The 18,257-nt window shown below is 41.8% G+C and overlaps 1 protein-coding gene across 6 annotated transcripts in view; it reads left to right on the top strand.

Annotated features, from left to right (window-relative positions):
* The window catches only part of SOBP (sine oculis binding protein homolog), a 115,818-nt gene that overhangs the window by 52,903 nt on the left and 44,658 nt on the right, over window positions 1–18,257 (top strand). For 5 of the 6 annotated variants that reach the window (XM_085306907.1, XM_085306908.1, XM_085306911.1 and 2 more), the window contains one exon: window positions 11,801–11,896. The exons of the other annotated variant lie outside the window; for it this stretch is intronic. In XM_085306907.1, coding sequence (XP_085163033.1) covers window positions 11,801–11,896 — 96 coding nt within the window. The remainder of the gene's footprint in view (window positions 1–11,800; window positions 11,897–18,257) is intronic. 6 annotated transcript variants of the gene reach the window in all.

The raw sequence follows: 18,257 nt of genomic DNA, 5'->3' as shown, positions 1-18,257 counted from the left end.
TGGTGATTKCATGAAGGGCAGGTGGCTGCTTTCTTCACTTAATAGAAGCTTTAGGCACAGGTTTTAAAAGTCCACTGAAAGAACAACAGGGATGAAGACTGTTACCATGCTTTACAAATGCAGGCAAGAGAGTTATTAGGCCTTGGAATTTGATGGARTCTGGTGTGAAATAGAAAATTTTGTCAAGTTTTTCAGCCAGCAACAATATTCAGTAGAGCAGCAATGTGCTTAAAGTGCTTATTTAGAACTGGTTCTTCGCTTGATGCTTTCATACTTTTGCATAGTGATAGTAACAGGAGCATCAGTTTCCCCCAAGCCTTGCTGCCTCCTATTGTAAGATATACTGTARCCAAGATAGATGCTTACACATCATCCTAGTTAAATAATGAAGAATTTCAGGACCTGTACATGGTTGTTACACAGTCAAAGGCCACATTTTTAGAAGTTTCCCCGGACTCTACTTAGCGATGTCATTTCACCTCTGCCCTAAGGTGGGACACATAATACACTGCATAAGCTATAGAAATGGCAGACTGGAATTACAGCCTGAGAGTGTAAGACTGGGGTTTGGAGACCCACCATAAGTATGATTCTATGATTCTATGATTATACTTTGCTCTTCAAATATTGTAATTGCACTTGSCTGCTTCAAGCCAGCCCTAAAACAGAGGAGCCAAGGGGACTCGTTRTGCAGAGGGCTGTTGTGATTTGAGCAGCTTGCAACTCTGTGGCTGTGGTACCTGCTGCGCACAGGCATGCCTCTCGCCCCAGCACTTTTCTTCCCTGGGGAAGTAGTAGCTACATCTTTGAGAAAAATGTGACAGGCCATAAAAGATCACTTATAGCAGTAGACCAATTGCACAGACCACCAGCTGGACTTCAGTGGGTCCAGTAATACAATGGATCTACACTTGAGGCGATACAGGCTCATCTATAGGACAGTGAGAAAAAATGAAAGAAGGCAGAAGCTGTAAACAAGGCTAGTGGCTGAGTGTGTGTTAGAAATGCTGGAGAAGCAGGAGTTAAATAAGGGAGCAAGCGAGAGGCTGAGGCAAGCCCATAGAGGCTTTTAAAAGTGGATAGTGCTTCCCTGAAATGGTTGGGATGACATGGACACATGCACATGAGGAGACAGCAGTGCTGGGAACATGCAGGAATCCAGTGCAGCCTCAAGGGATGTTTTATAAGACAGCAGCTGTAGAGAAATAGGAAAGAACAGATCAGGATTACAAGAGAGGTGCTCATCAACAAACATGCAAGCCTCCACCATGTAGTAGGTAACTAGGCAAGTCAGGTTAGCAGCAAACAAACCACTTAAGTCAATGCAGAAGACAAAGAGGGTGGTAAATGTGTTTCTGCCTGCTCTTTTTCCTAGTGGAAGCATCTCCATTTTTAAGCTTGCCTTTAACAATCAGAGCAGTGCAGATTCTCTCTCCCCCCCCCGTGGTAGCAATGCACAGAGTTAAAAACATAAAGCTGTAATTGAATAAACCCTAGGACCTGAAGTAAATTGTTGGGAATAGTTAGAAATGGATTCCTGTAGGCACAGAAACCTGCCCAATGATTCACCTGCAGCTGTTCCCCATGGAAGACAAGGGAACTGGGAAGACAAAAATTATAGTTTGTTGCCTACTGTTGCCTGAAAAGATCTGGGTGCTCTGAACTTTCCAATGAGTTTGAGTAGACAATTTCCCATGATATTTAGACATGATATGTATTACCTGGATCCCTCCAGATGATGCAGTGGATAGCAGAAAACACAGATATGCTGCAGTTGATTTAGGAATAACTTTCTGCCTGCCTTTGGACCAAGCTAAGAGGTGTTTGGGTTGCATCCTGTTTGTCAGTAAGAGCAAAGCATCCCTTGTGGTCTTAACGTGTTCTTATTTAAAGAAATCTTTAAAGAAATCCTGGCAAAAGAGGGCTACCTGATTTGTACTGTATCAACCTATTGCTCTGTGAACTGTCTTTGAAAGAATAATTTTGAATAAAGGCCTCGAAAAAGGTGGCAAGGAGGGGAGGGAACAGTACTGTACCTGATATTRGACCCAAAGCCAGGGGTGATATAGTGACCTCAATCCCTGACCTCCAGCTGGGCTGTCTGAAATGATAATGAATGCTCCTCACCACCAGCCAAGTTGTGCTTTTGTCCTGCTTATAGCTGCCACTATCCCACCTTTTATTGCAGCCATTCATCATCCGGAGAAAGACTGGGAGATGATGTTAAGGTTGTAGAGGATGTCATTGGTGTCCTTTCTTTTCACCCTCCCTTGTAAGCTCTGTTCCTGTTAGGTGTTGCCCCCTCTACAGCCTGGTCATCCCTTCACCCATCTGGTAAATGACTAATTTAATAATATYACAGCTGCTCCATTTTCACATATGAATGGTCCAAGTGGCATGTCACTCATAACTGAAGTAGGGAGCGATTTCTATTTTCAGACTTTAAAAGACCATAGAAAATACTGAGGACAGAGAATACGTTCCTGCCTGTCTCGCACTGATCACAGCTTCTTAGCATTTATTGTTGCAGGGTAGCTTACGGAAGCAGCAGATTTAAGGGAAAGCTTTACCAACCAGATCTGCCATTGTTTTTCCTTCTCCACGTTTATTCAGAATGTAAAAYTGTTTATATACCGCAAAGATGGGAATTAAAAAAGGGTATGTGAGGAATTTACCAGCTGTTTAAGTCTTATTGTTATCTTCTGTATTGATCAGATTCGTTGCTTCTTAATTGGATATTGACTGTTGTGAGGCAAATAAGGCAAGCTGTCAGTGAGGGAGGGATGGGATGCAAGGTTTATCTTAATGGTATGTTGATCATGACTGGTCTATAAAAGCCAGTGGGAGAGGAGTTCATTAAACCTGCCTGCAATTGCTTAAAAAAAATATTCTCCGAGTCAAGATGATTAATCATATAGGTAAGATCACAATCAGAGCAAATCCACATTGTTGGTTGGTATTTACAATCCTGAAGCTTGAAATAAGCAGATGCATCGAAACAAATTCACTAGGGACAGTGATTTGTTTGGTCTGTGAGCCTAAGCTAACCGTGACCAACGTTTGAGGATTTTTTTTTCCTGGGTGTTATGTTTTGTTTTTCTGCCTCCCCGCCTCTCTGGCAGACTAATGAGAAATGTCTGCTTTCCCTGCACATGAGCGTCTCCTCGGTATTGTGGAGTCCTTGTGATAACGGGAGCAATGGAAAGGAATACTTGAATTACCTGACAATGAACCACCCAAAATACTTTGTAAAATGCTTTTATCTCATAAATTATAATACACGAGGCATGCAAAGAGAGAGGGAAAGCTTGCTGGGAACAACTGGCTAGTCTGGTATTAGTGATCCATTACAAAAATGGGATCTTTTGGGAAGTCTGTAGTATATTTTAATTTCTTTCCTCGCCATATTTTAGGCTGGGTATTGAATGTGTTGCAATAACTGTCAGGCACAGTCCATTAGTGTCTCTGAATCAGGCCTGTCATGAATCAGAAGGGAGATTAGTAGAATAGTCTCACATTTATGAAGGTCCCATGCAGCTGTGACTTGTCGAAGAAATGTTCAAAGGGGCAATAAACACAGTTTATTTCAAATTATCTCTATGTTATGTGTTTGTTATCTTATTTATTCTTTGACAATTCAGAACTGGTTATTAAAAATTTATGATACGGGTAAAGGTTTGTGCAGTTTGAAAAATTAGCTTTTGTGGCAGCCACCCGAATACTTCTCATATATCACCATGCTGTAAACTGTCAGGAAAAGGGTAGCACAATCCCAAAGAATCCAGTAGAGCTGCAGAAACTGCCTCGTTATTATCCAATAGAGGAAGGAAAAAGGTGCATAAGTCTGGAATGTAAAAGGAAAATGAAGTTTAATGGGGAATTTTCATTTGAGAGCATAAAGGCAGTTCTACACTTAAGCAGCTGCCTGGCCGTAAGAAGGCCTGGGATTGAGGCTGGGCTGCCTTCCCTTGTGCGTGGACCCAAGTCATTTAACACCTCAGTCCTTTCATTCYCCTACCTATAAAGTTAGAATAGAGGTCCAGAGCAGTAGACAGCACTATTTTTCAAAGAATTTTTTTTTCCTTAGCTCTTTATAGATGTATTGTGAAACTGAAGGTGGTCATCAATTTTTGCTAAGTAAGTATTTTATGAGTGTGGTGGAAGGGGTTATAAATATACAGTATTGAAAACTGTATACAAAGAAAATTTTGATTTTGCCCAGAAGGATGAGACACCCAACAGAAAATAAGTATTCTTCTATACAGTATATGAAAAAAAATGGGAGAAGAGGAGAAAAAAGTGTATAGAATCCAGAAAGCTGAATCCTTCTGAATCCCCCTTTTTTTTGTTTGTTTTTTTTTTGGCGAAAGTCTTGACTGACTTTAAGCACAGTAGGATGAAAGTTATGACTTTAGCAGGCACTAGGGTGGTACTGTTATTAGTATTTCCTTTTGATTCAGTTATAATATTGCTTACATTATAACGGAGTTTGCAGCTTGCATTTTAAATATAAACCGTAGATAATTTTATACCATAAAATTCAGACTGAAAAATACAATACATAGAGCTATATACCATTTTGAGCCATTGCCCTTGGAAGAAAAGGATTATTCAAAAAAGAAAAGATCCATAAATAACTGTTTATCAGATTTTCAAGCACATTTGTTGGGGTGTTTTTGGTGTGCAAGAAAATGAACATGGCATTCTTCAGTTGTTTGACAAAGATAATTTCAGAAACACTGCCCTATCATTCTGCAGATTGGTACCTTCTCCTTCTTTGTCATAATACGTTTTTCTGGGGCAGCTTTTCTCAGCAAAAATGCCTGTTTCCCAGGAGTTTTTACATCTGTTTGGAAAAGGACAATGAAGAAGTTTGGGTTGAATTTGGTTAGAATAGCGGGTTTGACCTGGGGACTCCATTTATTTTTAAGGTCGGAGACTCTTTCTTATGTCAGCACAGTGGAGAAGATTTCAGGATATTCTGAGTGATGCATTTTCTTTGGTTTTAATGACACAAGCCAGACCTCTGGCTCTCTTAAGTCATTCCCACACCAAAGCTTTTCCTGAACACGTGGACTTCAGGTGCTTTCTAAACCAAGCCTGCCATTAGTGTTGTTGTGTTCAGATTTTGTGTTTGCTTTGACAGTTGTAGAAATGAAATGTGAACTGCAGTTGGAATAGAGGTTAGCGATTTGGATATAGGTGGGATTTGGACCCATCACTGTTATAATGGATGTATGACAGTAAATCAAATGGATGCAAAGCATGAACAGACCTTTCCAAGAGATATGCCAGCTAAAGGCATCCATTGTCTTGCCAAAGAAGCCTGTAAGGAATTGAACCTCAGGTGCTATTTAGGGGCTGCATCTTTGCAGGGGCATCTTAGCTCCTTCACCCTGACTATAGTTTCACTCACTCTGAAAGGGACTCCACAGTCATGGAGTCCATACTGTAACATACAGGTGTCAGGAGCAACTGAGTGCCAGGGAGAGGTTTCAAGTTAGACTGTAGCTAGACTCCACACAACAACATGCAGAAACCTGGCTTCAGCAGTGCACCCTTTGATTAGGAACTGGGAAAAAAGGTGCATCACAGTTCCAAGGTTTTGCTTGTCTGTCRGTATTGTTCAGTCTTAACTGGTGAATTCTTCCACGGTAGAGATCTGCATTCCTGACTTAAGTAATGAGTAGGGACATGCACATGTGTGTTTGTATGCATGTTCATGTGTGCGTTAGGGTGACGTGTGTGGGGAGAGAAAAGAGGAGGAATAGAAGAAGTTAGCAAAAGCCCTTCCGGTTTTCTTCTGTGTACTTAATAAAGAAGTTATAAGAGGGCACATTCCCAATTTCTTTTAACTTTGTAGCTCACCTCCAGTAGACAGATTGTCTTATGGACTACTTCCCCTCCCCTTGGCGATCAAATAACATTCCTGTGGTGACTACAGCAGTTGCTTACATGGAAAAATAACATTAGGAAAGTATTTAATGTATTTTTAGCTGTCTTTAAATGCATTTTAGCAGCTGGAAACAAGGGAAGTTAGTACCATGTGACTTGCAGGCTCTCTAYAGACCACCACTAAGTGTTCAGGGAACCACTAGGGGCATAGAGAGCCCAAACTGGAAGACTTTGAGTAGAAGATCTGCTTCTGGGGTGGTCACAACAGAACAGGCAAAATACTTAACCTAGAATTTAATGTGATGTAAGTAATAACAATATGATAAACAAGCAGTGTGATTTTAAGTCCTTCCTTTTCACTAATCTGATTCTAGGGAGATTATACGACACATTGCTTAGACATGTTTCAAAATACCTGGGACTTTTGAAAACTTTGAAAGACTTCAGAGTCTTTGAGTGGCAGAAAATTACACCTACAGAGTGTAGGTGGATAGATTGCAGCTGAAAAAGGCAATAAATTAATAAACATTCTTTATTCCATCATTCTGTGATTCAGGAAAATCCTGAAGTCCTTGCGAAGAGCAAACCTCTCACAAAATTTTAGTGGAAGCTTTCCCTGAGTGAAGACTTTCCCTGAGTCAAAGACTCATTCCTTAACTGCATGGTTCCTGAAACAGAGAAGTCTTCTCTGGATTGTACTCCCTGGCCCCCGCTCTGCTCTCAGCATGGAGCAACAACATGCTACCTCGACTTCAGGCTTTAGCGAAACCCCAGTTCAGGCTAGAGTTAGTGTGTTAATATTTCTGGAAAGAATATACTCAACAGATGGAAGTTTAGTACTATTTTTACCATTGCTGGTACAGTGAATGTAGAGACCATGATAATTGATTATCTGAGACAACAGAAATCCACAGGAACCAGAATTTCAAGGATTAGGGTCTCCCTGAGGATTTCCTTCAAATTTCACTGAATTCTGCTTAGAAAAGGCATTAGAGGTAGTGGGGAGAGGAAGGGTAAGCGCATAGGAATCCCATGCCCTTCTGGMAAAAGAGATAACCTTTGCAGTGAAAGCGGAAGCGAGGCTTTCTGCTCGCATCTGTAGCCAGCCTCCAAAGACAATAGTATTAAGAGTGATGTGAACTTCCTCTGTGCATCTCAATGGGACGTGAGTTTTGAAGCATAGTTGTCTGCACTTCCATAGCAACCTCATTCAACTTTTCACATTTTTTGTCCTACTAGAAATATTCAACTATATACATGTGCTTACTATGTCTCAGGGTAAGTGTCAGATATTTCATCTGTTTTAAAGGACATTTACGGAAATGAGGTGGCAATTTATACAGAATAAGCAGACTARTATTCTGTCACTTTATATTGCTCAATTGGTTATTGTCCTTAGAGATTAGATGCTGGGTGTTATCAGTTAGATGGCACTAAACTTCTGTAGACCAAATGATGGGATTTTGTTACAAAAGCATTGTCCCATTTTAGAGAAAGGTTTGCATTAACAAATTCCATTTTAATAAATTATTCTGTTCAGCTTGCCTTGTCACTTATACTATCATAAGATTCTGCCCTTAATATTAAAATGTAAGCACAGATTTCGCCTCCCAAGACTAAGGCTGAATGTATAAAAAGACTTACAGTGAAGCTAAGAAATCTCTTGTCTGGAACAAGATTTTTTTTTTCTCTGAAAATAAGAAGAAMTAAATATCCATGCAGAAAGTGTTGTGGAGAGGAGGAAATTCTATTGTAGATTGTTCTTCCTCCTTGTTAGAAAAAGAAGTCTTGACTTAATATGTGGTCTGTTTCCAGACTACTGGCATCTTTCACAAACATAGGCTGGTTGGCTTAAGAACAGATAGCACAGTTTGTGTAGCCAAAGATAGTCGTCATGATGCACTTATTAATGAGTACACGTATCTCTGAACATCAAACGCTGTGCTGTTCTCAGAGAGGCTCTTTCCTATCCCTGCTCCTTTTTTATTTATTTTTTAAACCCTTCTACCATTTTCCATCGAAGCTCCATGGTAGAAAACAGAACGAGAAGGGACCTGGGAAAAGAAAAGCTGTCTCATTCATCCCACCTCCCCAGGTCAGGAACGGCTCTGTGCCTGTCACTCCTGACAGATGTTTGCCTAACCGGCTCTTAAAAAACTCCAGTGATGGCTCTGACAGCCTCCTTAGGCAATCTATTCCAGTGCTTTGCTCTACCTATCATTAAGAAGGGTTTCCTGATATCTAACCTGCAATTAAAGACTATAATTTCTTGTGTAACCCATCATCATACTGACCTCCCAGTCATGCTTGCTCCACCAAGTTGACTGTAGTTTCCATTGATAGATCTTCTTTGCTGGCAATACTGCTTGGGTAAAGTGCTCTCTTTTGCCAAAAGTACCTGGGGCAGTGCGAGTGCCTTGGTTTTGCTGGCTGTCCAGCATGGCATCTCGCAGCCAGGGGGTAGCTAGCTTTCCCTGTCAGGGCTSATGCAGCTGACAGGGAGAAGGCTGCCTGCCACAACAGGCTATTGAATTAGGAGCTTCAGTAAATCCCAGGAGAGGCAGTGCCACAGTAAAGTTGCAGCAGTTTTGTGCTGATAAAACTAACAGTGCTCACCATGGTCCCAGGCCTCAGATTAGGAACTGAAGCTTTTTTTTTTCTGGAACAAAATATGCCAGAAGTCATATCATATATTGCATTTGTGCAATCAATCATGTATAACACTTTGGACATACATTTTTTGATGAGAGTGTTTCTGTAACAATTTTAGCAGTTTAAAAACGTTTWAAAAATCAGAGAGATCACAGATTTGGTTTTGCTTTTTCAGCTGCTTCCCTTTAAACAATAGCATGTGAACTGCATCCCACRGCAATCAGGCCAGATTCAGCGCCAACGTGCTGCGAATGAGGTAGAGATGCTGGAGAGAAGAGTGAGAGTTTGGCCACTGATACTGCCAGCCTGTGCAGAGACATAGAGAGCGTTATGCGCTCTACGGCTCCATGAATAACAATAAAATGGACTTGCTTCCGCAGTTTTGTCAGCCTGGCTGCTGAGGTGACTGCTCAGTGGCGCGCAGCACTGATGCAGAGGGAGTCAGTGATAGGCATAAGAAACATTAAAGTGACAAGATGAACTCTGAGCCACTTTTCTAATGCACTTATAACAGTGTTGAACTTCATAAGAGCATTTCCTTCTGCAAATTCTTTACAATTGGAAGATAGTAGTAGTGAATTAATGCAACTGGGACAGTAGCCCTGTCTGCTGAGAATAGGTATTTTTTACAATGAAAACTAGCTAGCTAAGCTAGGCATACTTTTATTGCCTAAGTAAATGGTAGTGATACACAGCTAAACTGTTTTTGAGACTAGGTATCCATAGATTTTTTCCTCAAGGAATTTTGGGTGATATCCAAAGTTAAATAAAACAAGATTTGAATAAGTAGGATATGAGTGCATTGCTGTCAGCAGGGGCGAATAACCTTTGTTTAACTAGCAATTTTGGTAATAGCTCAAGGTCAGTGGGGTCGGTCTCTCTCTTTTTTTAGACACATGCCCTACGAACACCCTGATATCCATTTCATTTTATAAGGTGTGTGCCTGCACCGAGATAATGCCACAAGGACCACGGGCAGGCTAGAATGAGCAAACTGCAGGATAGCTACAACAGTGCCAGGATGCAATGTCATGAGTTCGGTGGTCCATTCAGAGCCCTATATAATGTCTGTAATCTGCAGAATATCTCGCTTGCCCCCTGTCACCTGGCTCTGCTAAGGTTTTTTCTTTCTTCGTTACCGGTTTTGCTGGAGCAGAACACTGAGGGGAAGGCTACTGATTCAATCAGTCCTGTGCCATACTGAGCTGACAGGTCCATTTCTATTTGTGCAAGGCATTTTTAAGGCTTTCATCCCCTAGCTGAGTTCTAGATTCCTCAGAGGAACTTTAGCAAGTTCCTTCTTCCTTCACTTAGGGAGAGGGAAGGAGAAGAAAGGACAACATTTGTTTTCAAAGAGAGAAAAGTTTACAAACTATTTCGGATCAAATTTGGACAAACTTTATATTCCACGCAGCATGATGGGTATATTTATTGTGTGATAGAGGTTTCAGTTTCAAACTAATAATTACAGGAATACAGCAAATTTAAACCATAGTCAATATAAAAGTAATTTCAGGTGTTCTAGAATGCCCTGCCCCTTCTTTGTGGTTTGAAGGAAAAATTCTAAACATTTTCCACCCTGCAGCTATTGAGGGCAGGAAAAGAAAATACACATAAGCTGCCATAAAATGTACATCATAAACTACTTTTCCACTTCCTGCTACTTGTAATAATAATGAATTGTAGGTASTACTTGAAACATACTGTCAGAAAAGCTTTGCACTTTTAAAAATCGTGATGATCTCTGTCAGGCGAAGTTCGTTAACTCCACCAGGCCGACAAGCAGGGGCCCAAGTCAAAGCCCAGTTGAGTCAAGGGGCTTCAGACAAGGCCTAACTCCTCTGGGTTTTCCTAAAAATCACCGGCACTGTTAACATGCTGTTCCCCTTTCCCACCCTTCCTCTGCAAGGAGAGGCAGAAGCTTATTTGAAGACAAACAACAAGTCGTAGAATGTGCAAGGTGTAAATATCTTTCATAAATGCCAGCGCTGAAAAAGTCGCCGAGCCTGGAGTGTGACACATGAAAATAGACAGTTCACACCACGTTAAGGAGGAACAACGTGTAAGCGCTGTCATAGCCGCAGAGACGTGCGCGCACCGCCGCAGCCCCGCGCCGCCCGGGCACCGCACCAGGCAGCGCTCGGCGGCTCCCCGCGCCGCAGACGTGCGCTTCAGCTGGACGGGGGGGAATCGGGACTACCTGCCCCTCGCTGTGCCGCTTCCCCGGGCTCCCCGACTCCCCCTCGCCCCCCTCCCCCTTCCTCTCCTCTGCTTCATTGGGGCTTATTTAAATATGTTGGCCAGGAGCCAGGATCTCATCATTTTAATGCAGTGTAAAATGGAATGTGCATAATTATATGCAAGCCATATGTGAGGGAGACAGCTCAGCTGTGAATTTCGGGAGGCTGAGCGAGGGAGAGAGTGAACAGTCAGGGATCAGATGAGATAGAGCGGAACAGAGTGCAAGTGTCACCCAAATGAACAGTGTAATGAGTGTGTTGCTGACACTCCTCCTTTCACCTACTTTTCCCTTTTGCTTTAACTCTAAACCAGAAAGTGTTGTAGATTAGAAGGAAAATACTATATGCAAGCAGTATGGCTAATGGGCTCTGTTAATGTCTCCATTTAAACTTCAGCTTTCTTAATTAACAGTGTAGTTCCAAATAACCAGTAACTTTTAATGCATCTTTGTAATTAAATATTTTTACCACATTTGATTGAAGAATCGTTGTTCTTGCTAGATGATTGCTCCTTTCAAATCTTCACTTAAACGTGGAGGGGGAATCCATTTATATATAGTAGTATTACATGTAAGTTATGAGTATGAAAACTTATTTATTTTTTTTGGCCTTGCTGTTAAAATGAAAATACAAGTAYATTATCTAGGGATTGCTTAAGCATGTCAAAAAGTTTAAAAGAGTACGTGTGTAATGTAATCCTGAAAAATGCAATGAAGTAAATTGAAACCCTGAAGTACTCAGTTTCCAGCTCAAATATTTCATTTTGGTTTTGTCTCTTGTTGTTCTAATTATTACACTGCAATGAATTTGCATGTTCAACCTAAGCTATGTAAGAAAACAGCATCCCAAGTTCTCATATCTAAAAGGTGTACTGCGTATTTAAACAAACTTTTTAATAATGTTGTATTTTGGGATTCCCGTCTGTTTTAATGATCTGAGCTGTTATGCTTTTAGCTATTTTTTTCCTTCCATTATTTGTAAGTCCCTAAATAGGCCATTATATTTCCCTTCAGGCTAGAGATGAAGATGGACATGCTGAAAATTTTCCCCAGCAGCACTATGCTAAGGAAACTCCAAGACTTGCCTTCAAGAATAACTGCGAACTACTTGTAAGAATAACATACTTACAACAAGTCTAGATTGTTACTTTAGCACAGTGAAAAACGTTTTTTTTTTTTTTTTTTTTAAAAGGCTTTTGTTCATTATGACATACATTATGAAATATTATAGTATTTTTTTTTCCTGTGTAGAGTTCTAATGCTAGTTCTGGTATTAGTGAACAGTTTAAGATCTCAAATTGTTTGAAAATCTTTTATATTTGATTATAGAACATGAATGGCCTTGTCTTACTATCTTGTCTTGTACAGTAAATCAGAAAAAGCCATTTAGGGAGTGGCTGATAAAGCACGAAAAACCCCTATCCACGTCCAAAGTGCCCCAAAGGACAAAAACCACTCTCCCTTCCACATTTTAGCTTTACATTGTTTTCGGACAACATTGCTGTATTTTGTTCTGCTAGGAGACACAGCAGAGCGGACACGCAGTACTCCCTTTAGAATTCAGCTATTCCTCTACTTTCGAGCTAACGGCAGACAGGCGCTTTTTCCTCTTCTCTTCTGTGGGGAAAGAGTGAAAGCCAGGAAAGCACTGACAGGGAGCCTGGAATGTTTACAAGCCGTAAGAGAGATGATATCAGCTGTGAAAGGATCTCTGTTCCAAGGCAGGGTTAATTTGCTSTTCATTTTAGCATTTGCAGCTAGGCAAGATTAAAAGCAAGCAGGAATGCCTATTGTATTTCTATTAAATGAATCTRTTGGGACCTAATGTTCTCGATTAGCTTGCGAAAATGATTGCTCCACAATGAATTTTTCTATTTACCTAAAGTAAACAGAGAATGAATTGTAATGTATTTAAAAGAGATTCACACATTTCTTTGGAAAATGGAGTTTCAGATGAATTGGTAGATCTCTCCCTCACATTTGCTTTTCTCTTGGCCGTATTTAAGTAAAATGTATCATTTGGCTAAATGGAAATATTTGTGGAGAATCGGAACACTCAGTTATATTTCGAAACAACTTACAACACTTTTTTCTAATTATAAATATRTAAGAGGGGGGCAGCAGCGGTGAAACAAGCTGCATTTCCTCTGCACTAAAAACTGTGCCTGCCACCCCCATAGAAGACAAGGGGCTTCRCTCAGTCGTCGTCTCCCCGGCCCAACATCTAGTGAAGTCACGCCGCTGAACTGATGCTAGAGAGTACGGAAACTGGCCCCTGAGATTTGTGCCATGACGGGCGTTTAAGAGAGAGACCCAGACTCTGCAGTCCGAGTGGGATGTGCTTGGCATAGGGCAAGGGAATAAGAAATGCAGCTGGCTTTTTGTCACATCTGTGTTCTCTGCAGAACTTAGGGCCAGTCCGGGACCATCATTAACTGCAGCAGTGCAGAGCCAAGGRGGCACTTCCAGCTCCTACAACTAGCCAGAATATAGAGCATTTTGGCCATACTACACTGCTGGCCCACAGGCTTACGCATCACCCAGGGGTTAGGTAATTATAATATTTTTAGGGCATTTAGAACTACACGTCACCCAGAAGGGTTGGTTCATTCCCAGYGCAATTCTGTCAAACAAAAAGTAATTTCAGCCCTAAGAACTGATCTTACTTCCTCTTAAATCACTTGCAAAGTTCCTGTTGATTTTGAGGGCAGCAGGGTTAGATCCTGAGGGGAAGAAACTAAATAAACACATACAGCAATTCCCCTGTGTAGTCACAATTATTGTGCCAAATAAGAGAAGCTCTTTTTTCAAGGCTATGCACAATTACTGTACCGCGGGTCAGATCATGTCTGATAAACCATCACAACACACCCAAGATCCCCCCTGAGGTCAGCAGAACTTCTAAGTATTGGAGGAGTTCAGGACTAGAGTCTAGAGACAACACAATGACATGTACATAAAATAAGTAAGCTATTGTTTCCATTGAAAATCTGTTTTATTTGAAGTACAAGAAATCAATGGACCAATTAATTCCCTTTGTACTATTAAAATCAAGCATTTTTTAATGCCCTGTTAATTATTGTTCTACTCAATATGCATTTAAGTTACTGTTTTATTTTATCACTTCTATACCTGGCAAAAGCTCAAGTCATCCAAGTTAGTCTTTCATGTGCTTTTTTGGACAAGTTTCAGTTCTTATTTAAGGAAGTAATAAAAATAATTTGTCATAGTTTTATTTTTCCTATGCTATTGGAAACAAAATTGGCAGGGATGGAGTCTGTGCTTAATTTGTATTTGAAAAAAAAAGTAGTCAAATTATGAATATATACCTCTGCTATTTTTAAAGATGTATTTTCGTAACTTTCTGTGAAAATTCTATGCTGACTTGGCCTTGGTTGATGGGGGAACTAGTGTTATTATTTGTCTAAGATGCTATGTGTTTCACAGATAGGTACTGTTTTTCCATCTAAATTTTCACATTTTCAGAAACAAAGCTGTATTAAAATGTGCTTGAGAGTAAAGTGAATTTCACAGGAAGTGGTCAGTAAGACAGCATTTTTATCCTAAATGCTAGCTGATATTTCTATATTTGTGCCAGCAGTTGTCTCCTTGGAAGGGAAGAGGGACGAAAAAATATGAAAAAGAGTGGGGACTGCATCTTCCTGAATTTTTTTTTTCCCAAAGGAAAACATATACCCAGACAGTAACAGAGCAAGGCAGATGTTGGTTTCTTGCTTTCTAAAAAGGAGTGAAAAGTTAAGATTTTTAAACGAAAGAGAAACCCAAACTTGTTTATTCTTTTGAGAATCAGGAAATCCTTGGAGTTTTCTTAGTGCAGTTTAGAGTCAGTTCTATAATAGCCTGTCAAGTGGAATTGGAAGCTGAGGCTCAGAAGTGCTTTCTTAGCTTTAGGGTTCAGCTGCCATTTTCCAGTATGGTCTGTTCCAGCAAGCACAGCCTCCTCTGTTTGGGAAATGCTTGTGCTCCGAGGGTGCTGCCAGGCGGGATCCAGGGGCTCGGGYGCTGATGGGTCTGCATGCAAGTGCTCTCCCACGAGAGCAGCAGTACAYGGGCTGAATGTTAATATCCGAGGTCACAGGCACTCACTGAAAGCTTTAACTCCTAAGTACTTGGAGAGATTTGGAAGCCCAGTAACCTCTACTATCACAAATTGYGTCCTTTCCTCATTGCTTATTGCTCGGAAGAGGAGATGTTTTGGTTAGTGAGGTACAACTCAGCTATTTTTTTAAGGGATCTTGAAAGGAAATAATAAGAAGAAAGAGTTATAATTTAGGCAAAATAAATCCACAAGTGCTTATGGTAGTTCTGTGCATTAAGAAAAGCAGTGACAATTAAAGATTCTGGTTGATACAGAAAGCAATTTTGCAGTTAAGGGATTAGGCTAGGGTATTCATTTCCCACTTTAAATCCAAATATGTTATATGTCATGCCATTTATTGTAGAGCACAGAAAACAGAGTGGTTAAGAAAGCTTTTAGTCAATGAGGTTATAGAATTTTCCTTGTGAACTTTTCAGTCATTTTGAGAATCATGTTTTTTTAAGGTTAGCTGCCCATGATAAATACTGGGAACTACATAATACAAATTTCTTTTTAAAGAGCCTGGCCAGCATGGTGGCTTGGCCAGCTGCACGCTCTACTATCATGGGCCCTGCCTCAGGATTTTAATTTCTTATTCCATCAATGACTGGAAGCTTTTCTTTTAGGCACATCTCTTTGTTTCCACAAGGAAGAGGCAGAATTTAGTGCTCTGGAAGCTGATTGTAAAGGAACAGTGCAGKCCAACTAATAGTGGATGTGGGGAGAGAGATGGGATTAACTGGTGAAAAAGGGTAGGCTAGAATGAAAAGGCCAGTGAAAAGCCCGCAGCCTCTGCTCTAGCCAGCTGAAATTCCTGAGCCATTGCCTAGAGAAAGGGAAAATCCATCTGGCACCTACCCAGGTTAGTCAGGGAAGGAAGAGCCATGCTTGGATGCCTTTTAACAAAAGTAGGAAAGAAAAAACCAACAATTTGTCCTCCCCCCGCAAGTTGCCCAGAATATTGAGTCAAGGTTTTAGATTGGTGTGCTGCTGTATGAGCAAAGGAGAGTTTGATGGGTTAAGGAAATTAAACGCCAGGTTGCTTTCCAGATCATTTGTTTATGGAGATGATATGAGTACCTCCCACTGCTGTGGGATTATATGTAAAGCACACAAATAAGCAAACAAAATATAAACACCCTGAAAAAAAAAATTCAGTTCCAGTCCCACCCCTAGCTGTGATCCATAGTTTTCCTGCATTAAAGTCATGATCTTATTCTCTTTGAAATCAAAAGTCTGCTCCTTTTAGTTCTGCTTTGGGAGGATAAATTCATGACTCCAGTATGCAGTGAATTAGAAGATAAACTTGATGTTTGGAAGTTGTTACATAAAAGACACAAAATAAAACACATTTGTTACTGGATTTAACGCAAAATTCACCTACAGCCAGTTATCTTTAACCACTAACAAAAAGCGGAAAAGAAAGCTTTAAAAACACATCCAAAATAAATACAAGTGAAACATGAAATGCAAAACATTATCCTGTGAGCAAGAGGCCTTTTTGGAGGCTATGACAAGGCTAACACAAGCTAGAGCTAGAGCTGATGCTTAGCTTTAATTCATGCCATTTTGCTCCGCTGCAGCAGCACTAGAGGCAGGGTCAGCAAATGTGACATACGTGTGGCATCTAGACATTGCAGCAAGAACGAAGAATACAGGCAGATTGACTTCAGCTTTACACTACTGAAAAGTTGAAAAGATTTAAAACTTAAAAGACTGCTTTTAAAAAGGCACTAGGAATATCTGTGATAGATGAGTCCCGTATCCTCTGTAGTCCATAATCAAGTTAAATGTCAATATGCATATTGACATTTTTTGGAGGCCAGGAGAGTTTTTTTTCCACAAAGCAAGGTTTAGATTTTTTTTTTCCAGTTTTCTGACCTAATTCCTGGGCTCCAGTGTCAAGCAAAACTGCTACTGCTTCAGGGTTAAAGGGAAATAACGGGTCAGTGCACTTGCAGCCATGGTGCCCCCAAAGGAGGACTGGATGAGAGGGAGACGGCTTTGTTCCTCCTCTCTCCTGCCTCTCCCGCTTTGCGCTCCCCACGCTCGCCTCCTGCTCCTCTTACTCCTACTGGAGAGAAGAGAAAAAGCAGAGACCCCTTCCCTTTGCAACTCTCTGCTGGCTTCTCCTTCACACTTTTAGGCTCAAACCAGCAGAGGGAGAGGGAGAGCATTTCCTCAGCCCCGTCCTGGGGTGCGTGACGCACAGCCCTTTCCACCAGGAAATCCGAATGGGACTGTGAACAGCGGCTCTGACGGCTGTCGGGCCTTATCTAGCCTGGAAGGCATGGCCCCACCATGGGGGCAAAAGGCAACCTCATTGCCGTGGGGTGACGGGAGGGGAGAGGGGGCAAGAGCTGCCGCAGCCCATGGGGCTCCAGCTTGCAGAGCAAGCAGGCTCCAGGCCTGCTAGAGTTAAAACCTCCATGGCTGCGCCTGCTGCTGTGCGATGGCGCTCGTGGTTTGCTGGGCCTGACTGCTGGTGCTATTTTTCCGAGGCTTATCAGTACTTTTCCTCAGTTTCTTGCTCAGTTTGCCACYGTGGGCTGAGCAAGCGATCCCGCTCCATCGGCCGCGCCGGAGCGTAYGCTGCGATTCCAGCAAACGGCTGTTGGAAAGCCACAAGAGTTGTCGGGGAGCCCTCCACCGGTTTGAGGCACAGAGGGGACTCTCAGGATTGCAGTTATGGCTCTGGAACAAAAATATTGGGGAAAGCAATTGCAGCGGAGAATTGATACTGGTGTTCTTAAAACCTCAGTAATCTTGGCCACATGAAATTTAACCTTTCTTGTGACTGAAATAACAGTGGAGCTTAGGTCATATCATAGACTAATGGCCTGTAACATTTCATTTTCAAGAACCAAATTGTTCATGAGTTATAGCAGAATATTAAGAAAACCCTTCCCCAAACCCCACAGAAAACTTGTGCTCTGTTTCTTCTCAAGCAAGGGGAACAAACCAGGCAAAATAATTGTCAAGGATTTTTTGGTTTTTAATTGCCCCCAGGCTGAATTAAGGGCTATGCCCTGATCACACTGCACGTGCTCCTGGAGGCTGCTCCAGCACCCAGGAGCAGGGCGACYGCGCAGAGAAAAGACAGCGCGGGGCTCGCGGGCAGCCCCGAGGGAGAGGGCAGCTCCGACCCCCGTTAGGGGCTCGCGGCCCGGCCACGAGGCAGACKCGCAGGTGGACGGCTGCAGCGCCGCGGCCGCGCGCTCACGCACAGCCAGCCCTGCTCCTGCCGCGCCGCGAGCTGCACGTCACCCAGAGGTAGCCTGTCCCCAGGAAAGGGGGGGCTGCACGCCCGCCTACACGGATCTAGCTAGTATTTTACAACAAATGTGTCTGCCGTCTCGCCTGGCACAGGCT

The sequence above is a fragment of the Rhea americana genome, unplaced genomic scaffold, assembly GCF_003343005.1.
Source record: "Rhea americana isolate MKP2758 unplaced genomic scaffold, rheAme1 scaffold_25, whole genome shotgun sequence".
In the NCBI taxonomy this organism is placed as follows: Eukaryota; Metazoa; Chordata; class Aves; order Rheiformes; family Rheidae; genus Rhea; species Rhea americana.
This window is presented reverse-complemented; position numbering and strand designations above follow the sequence as displayed.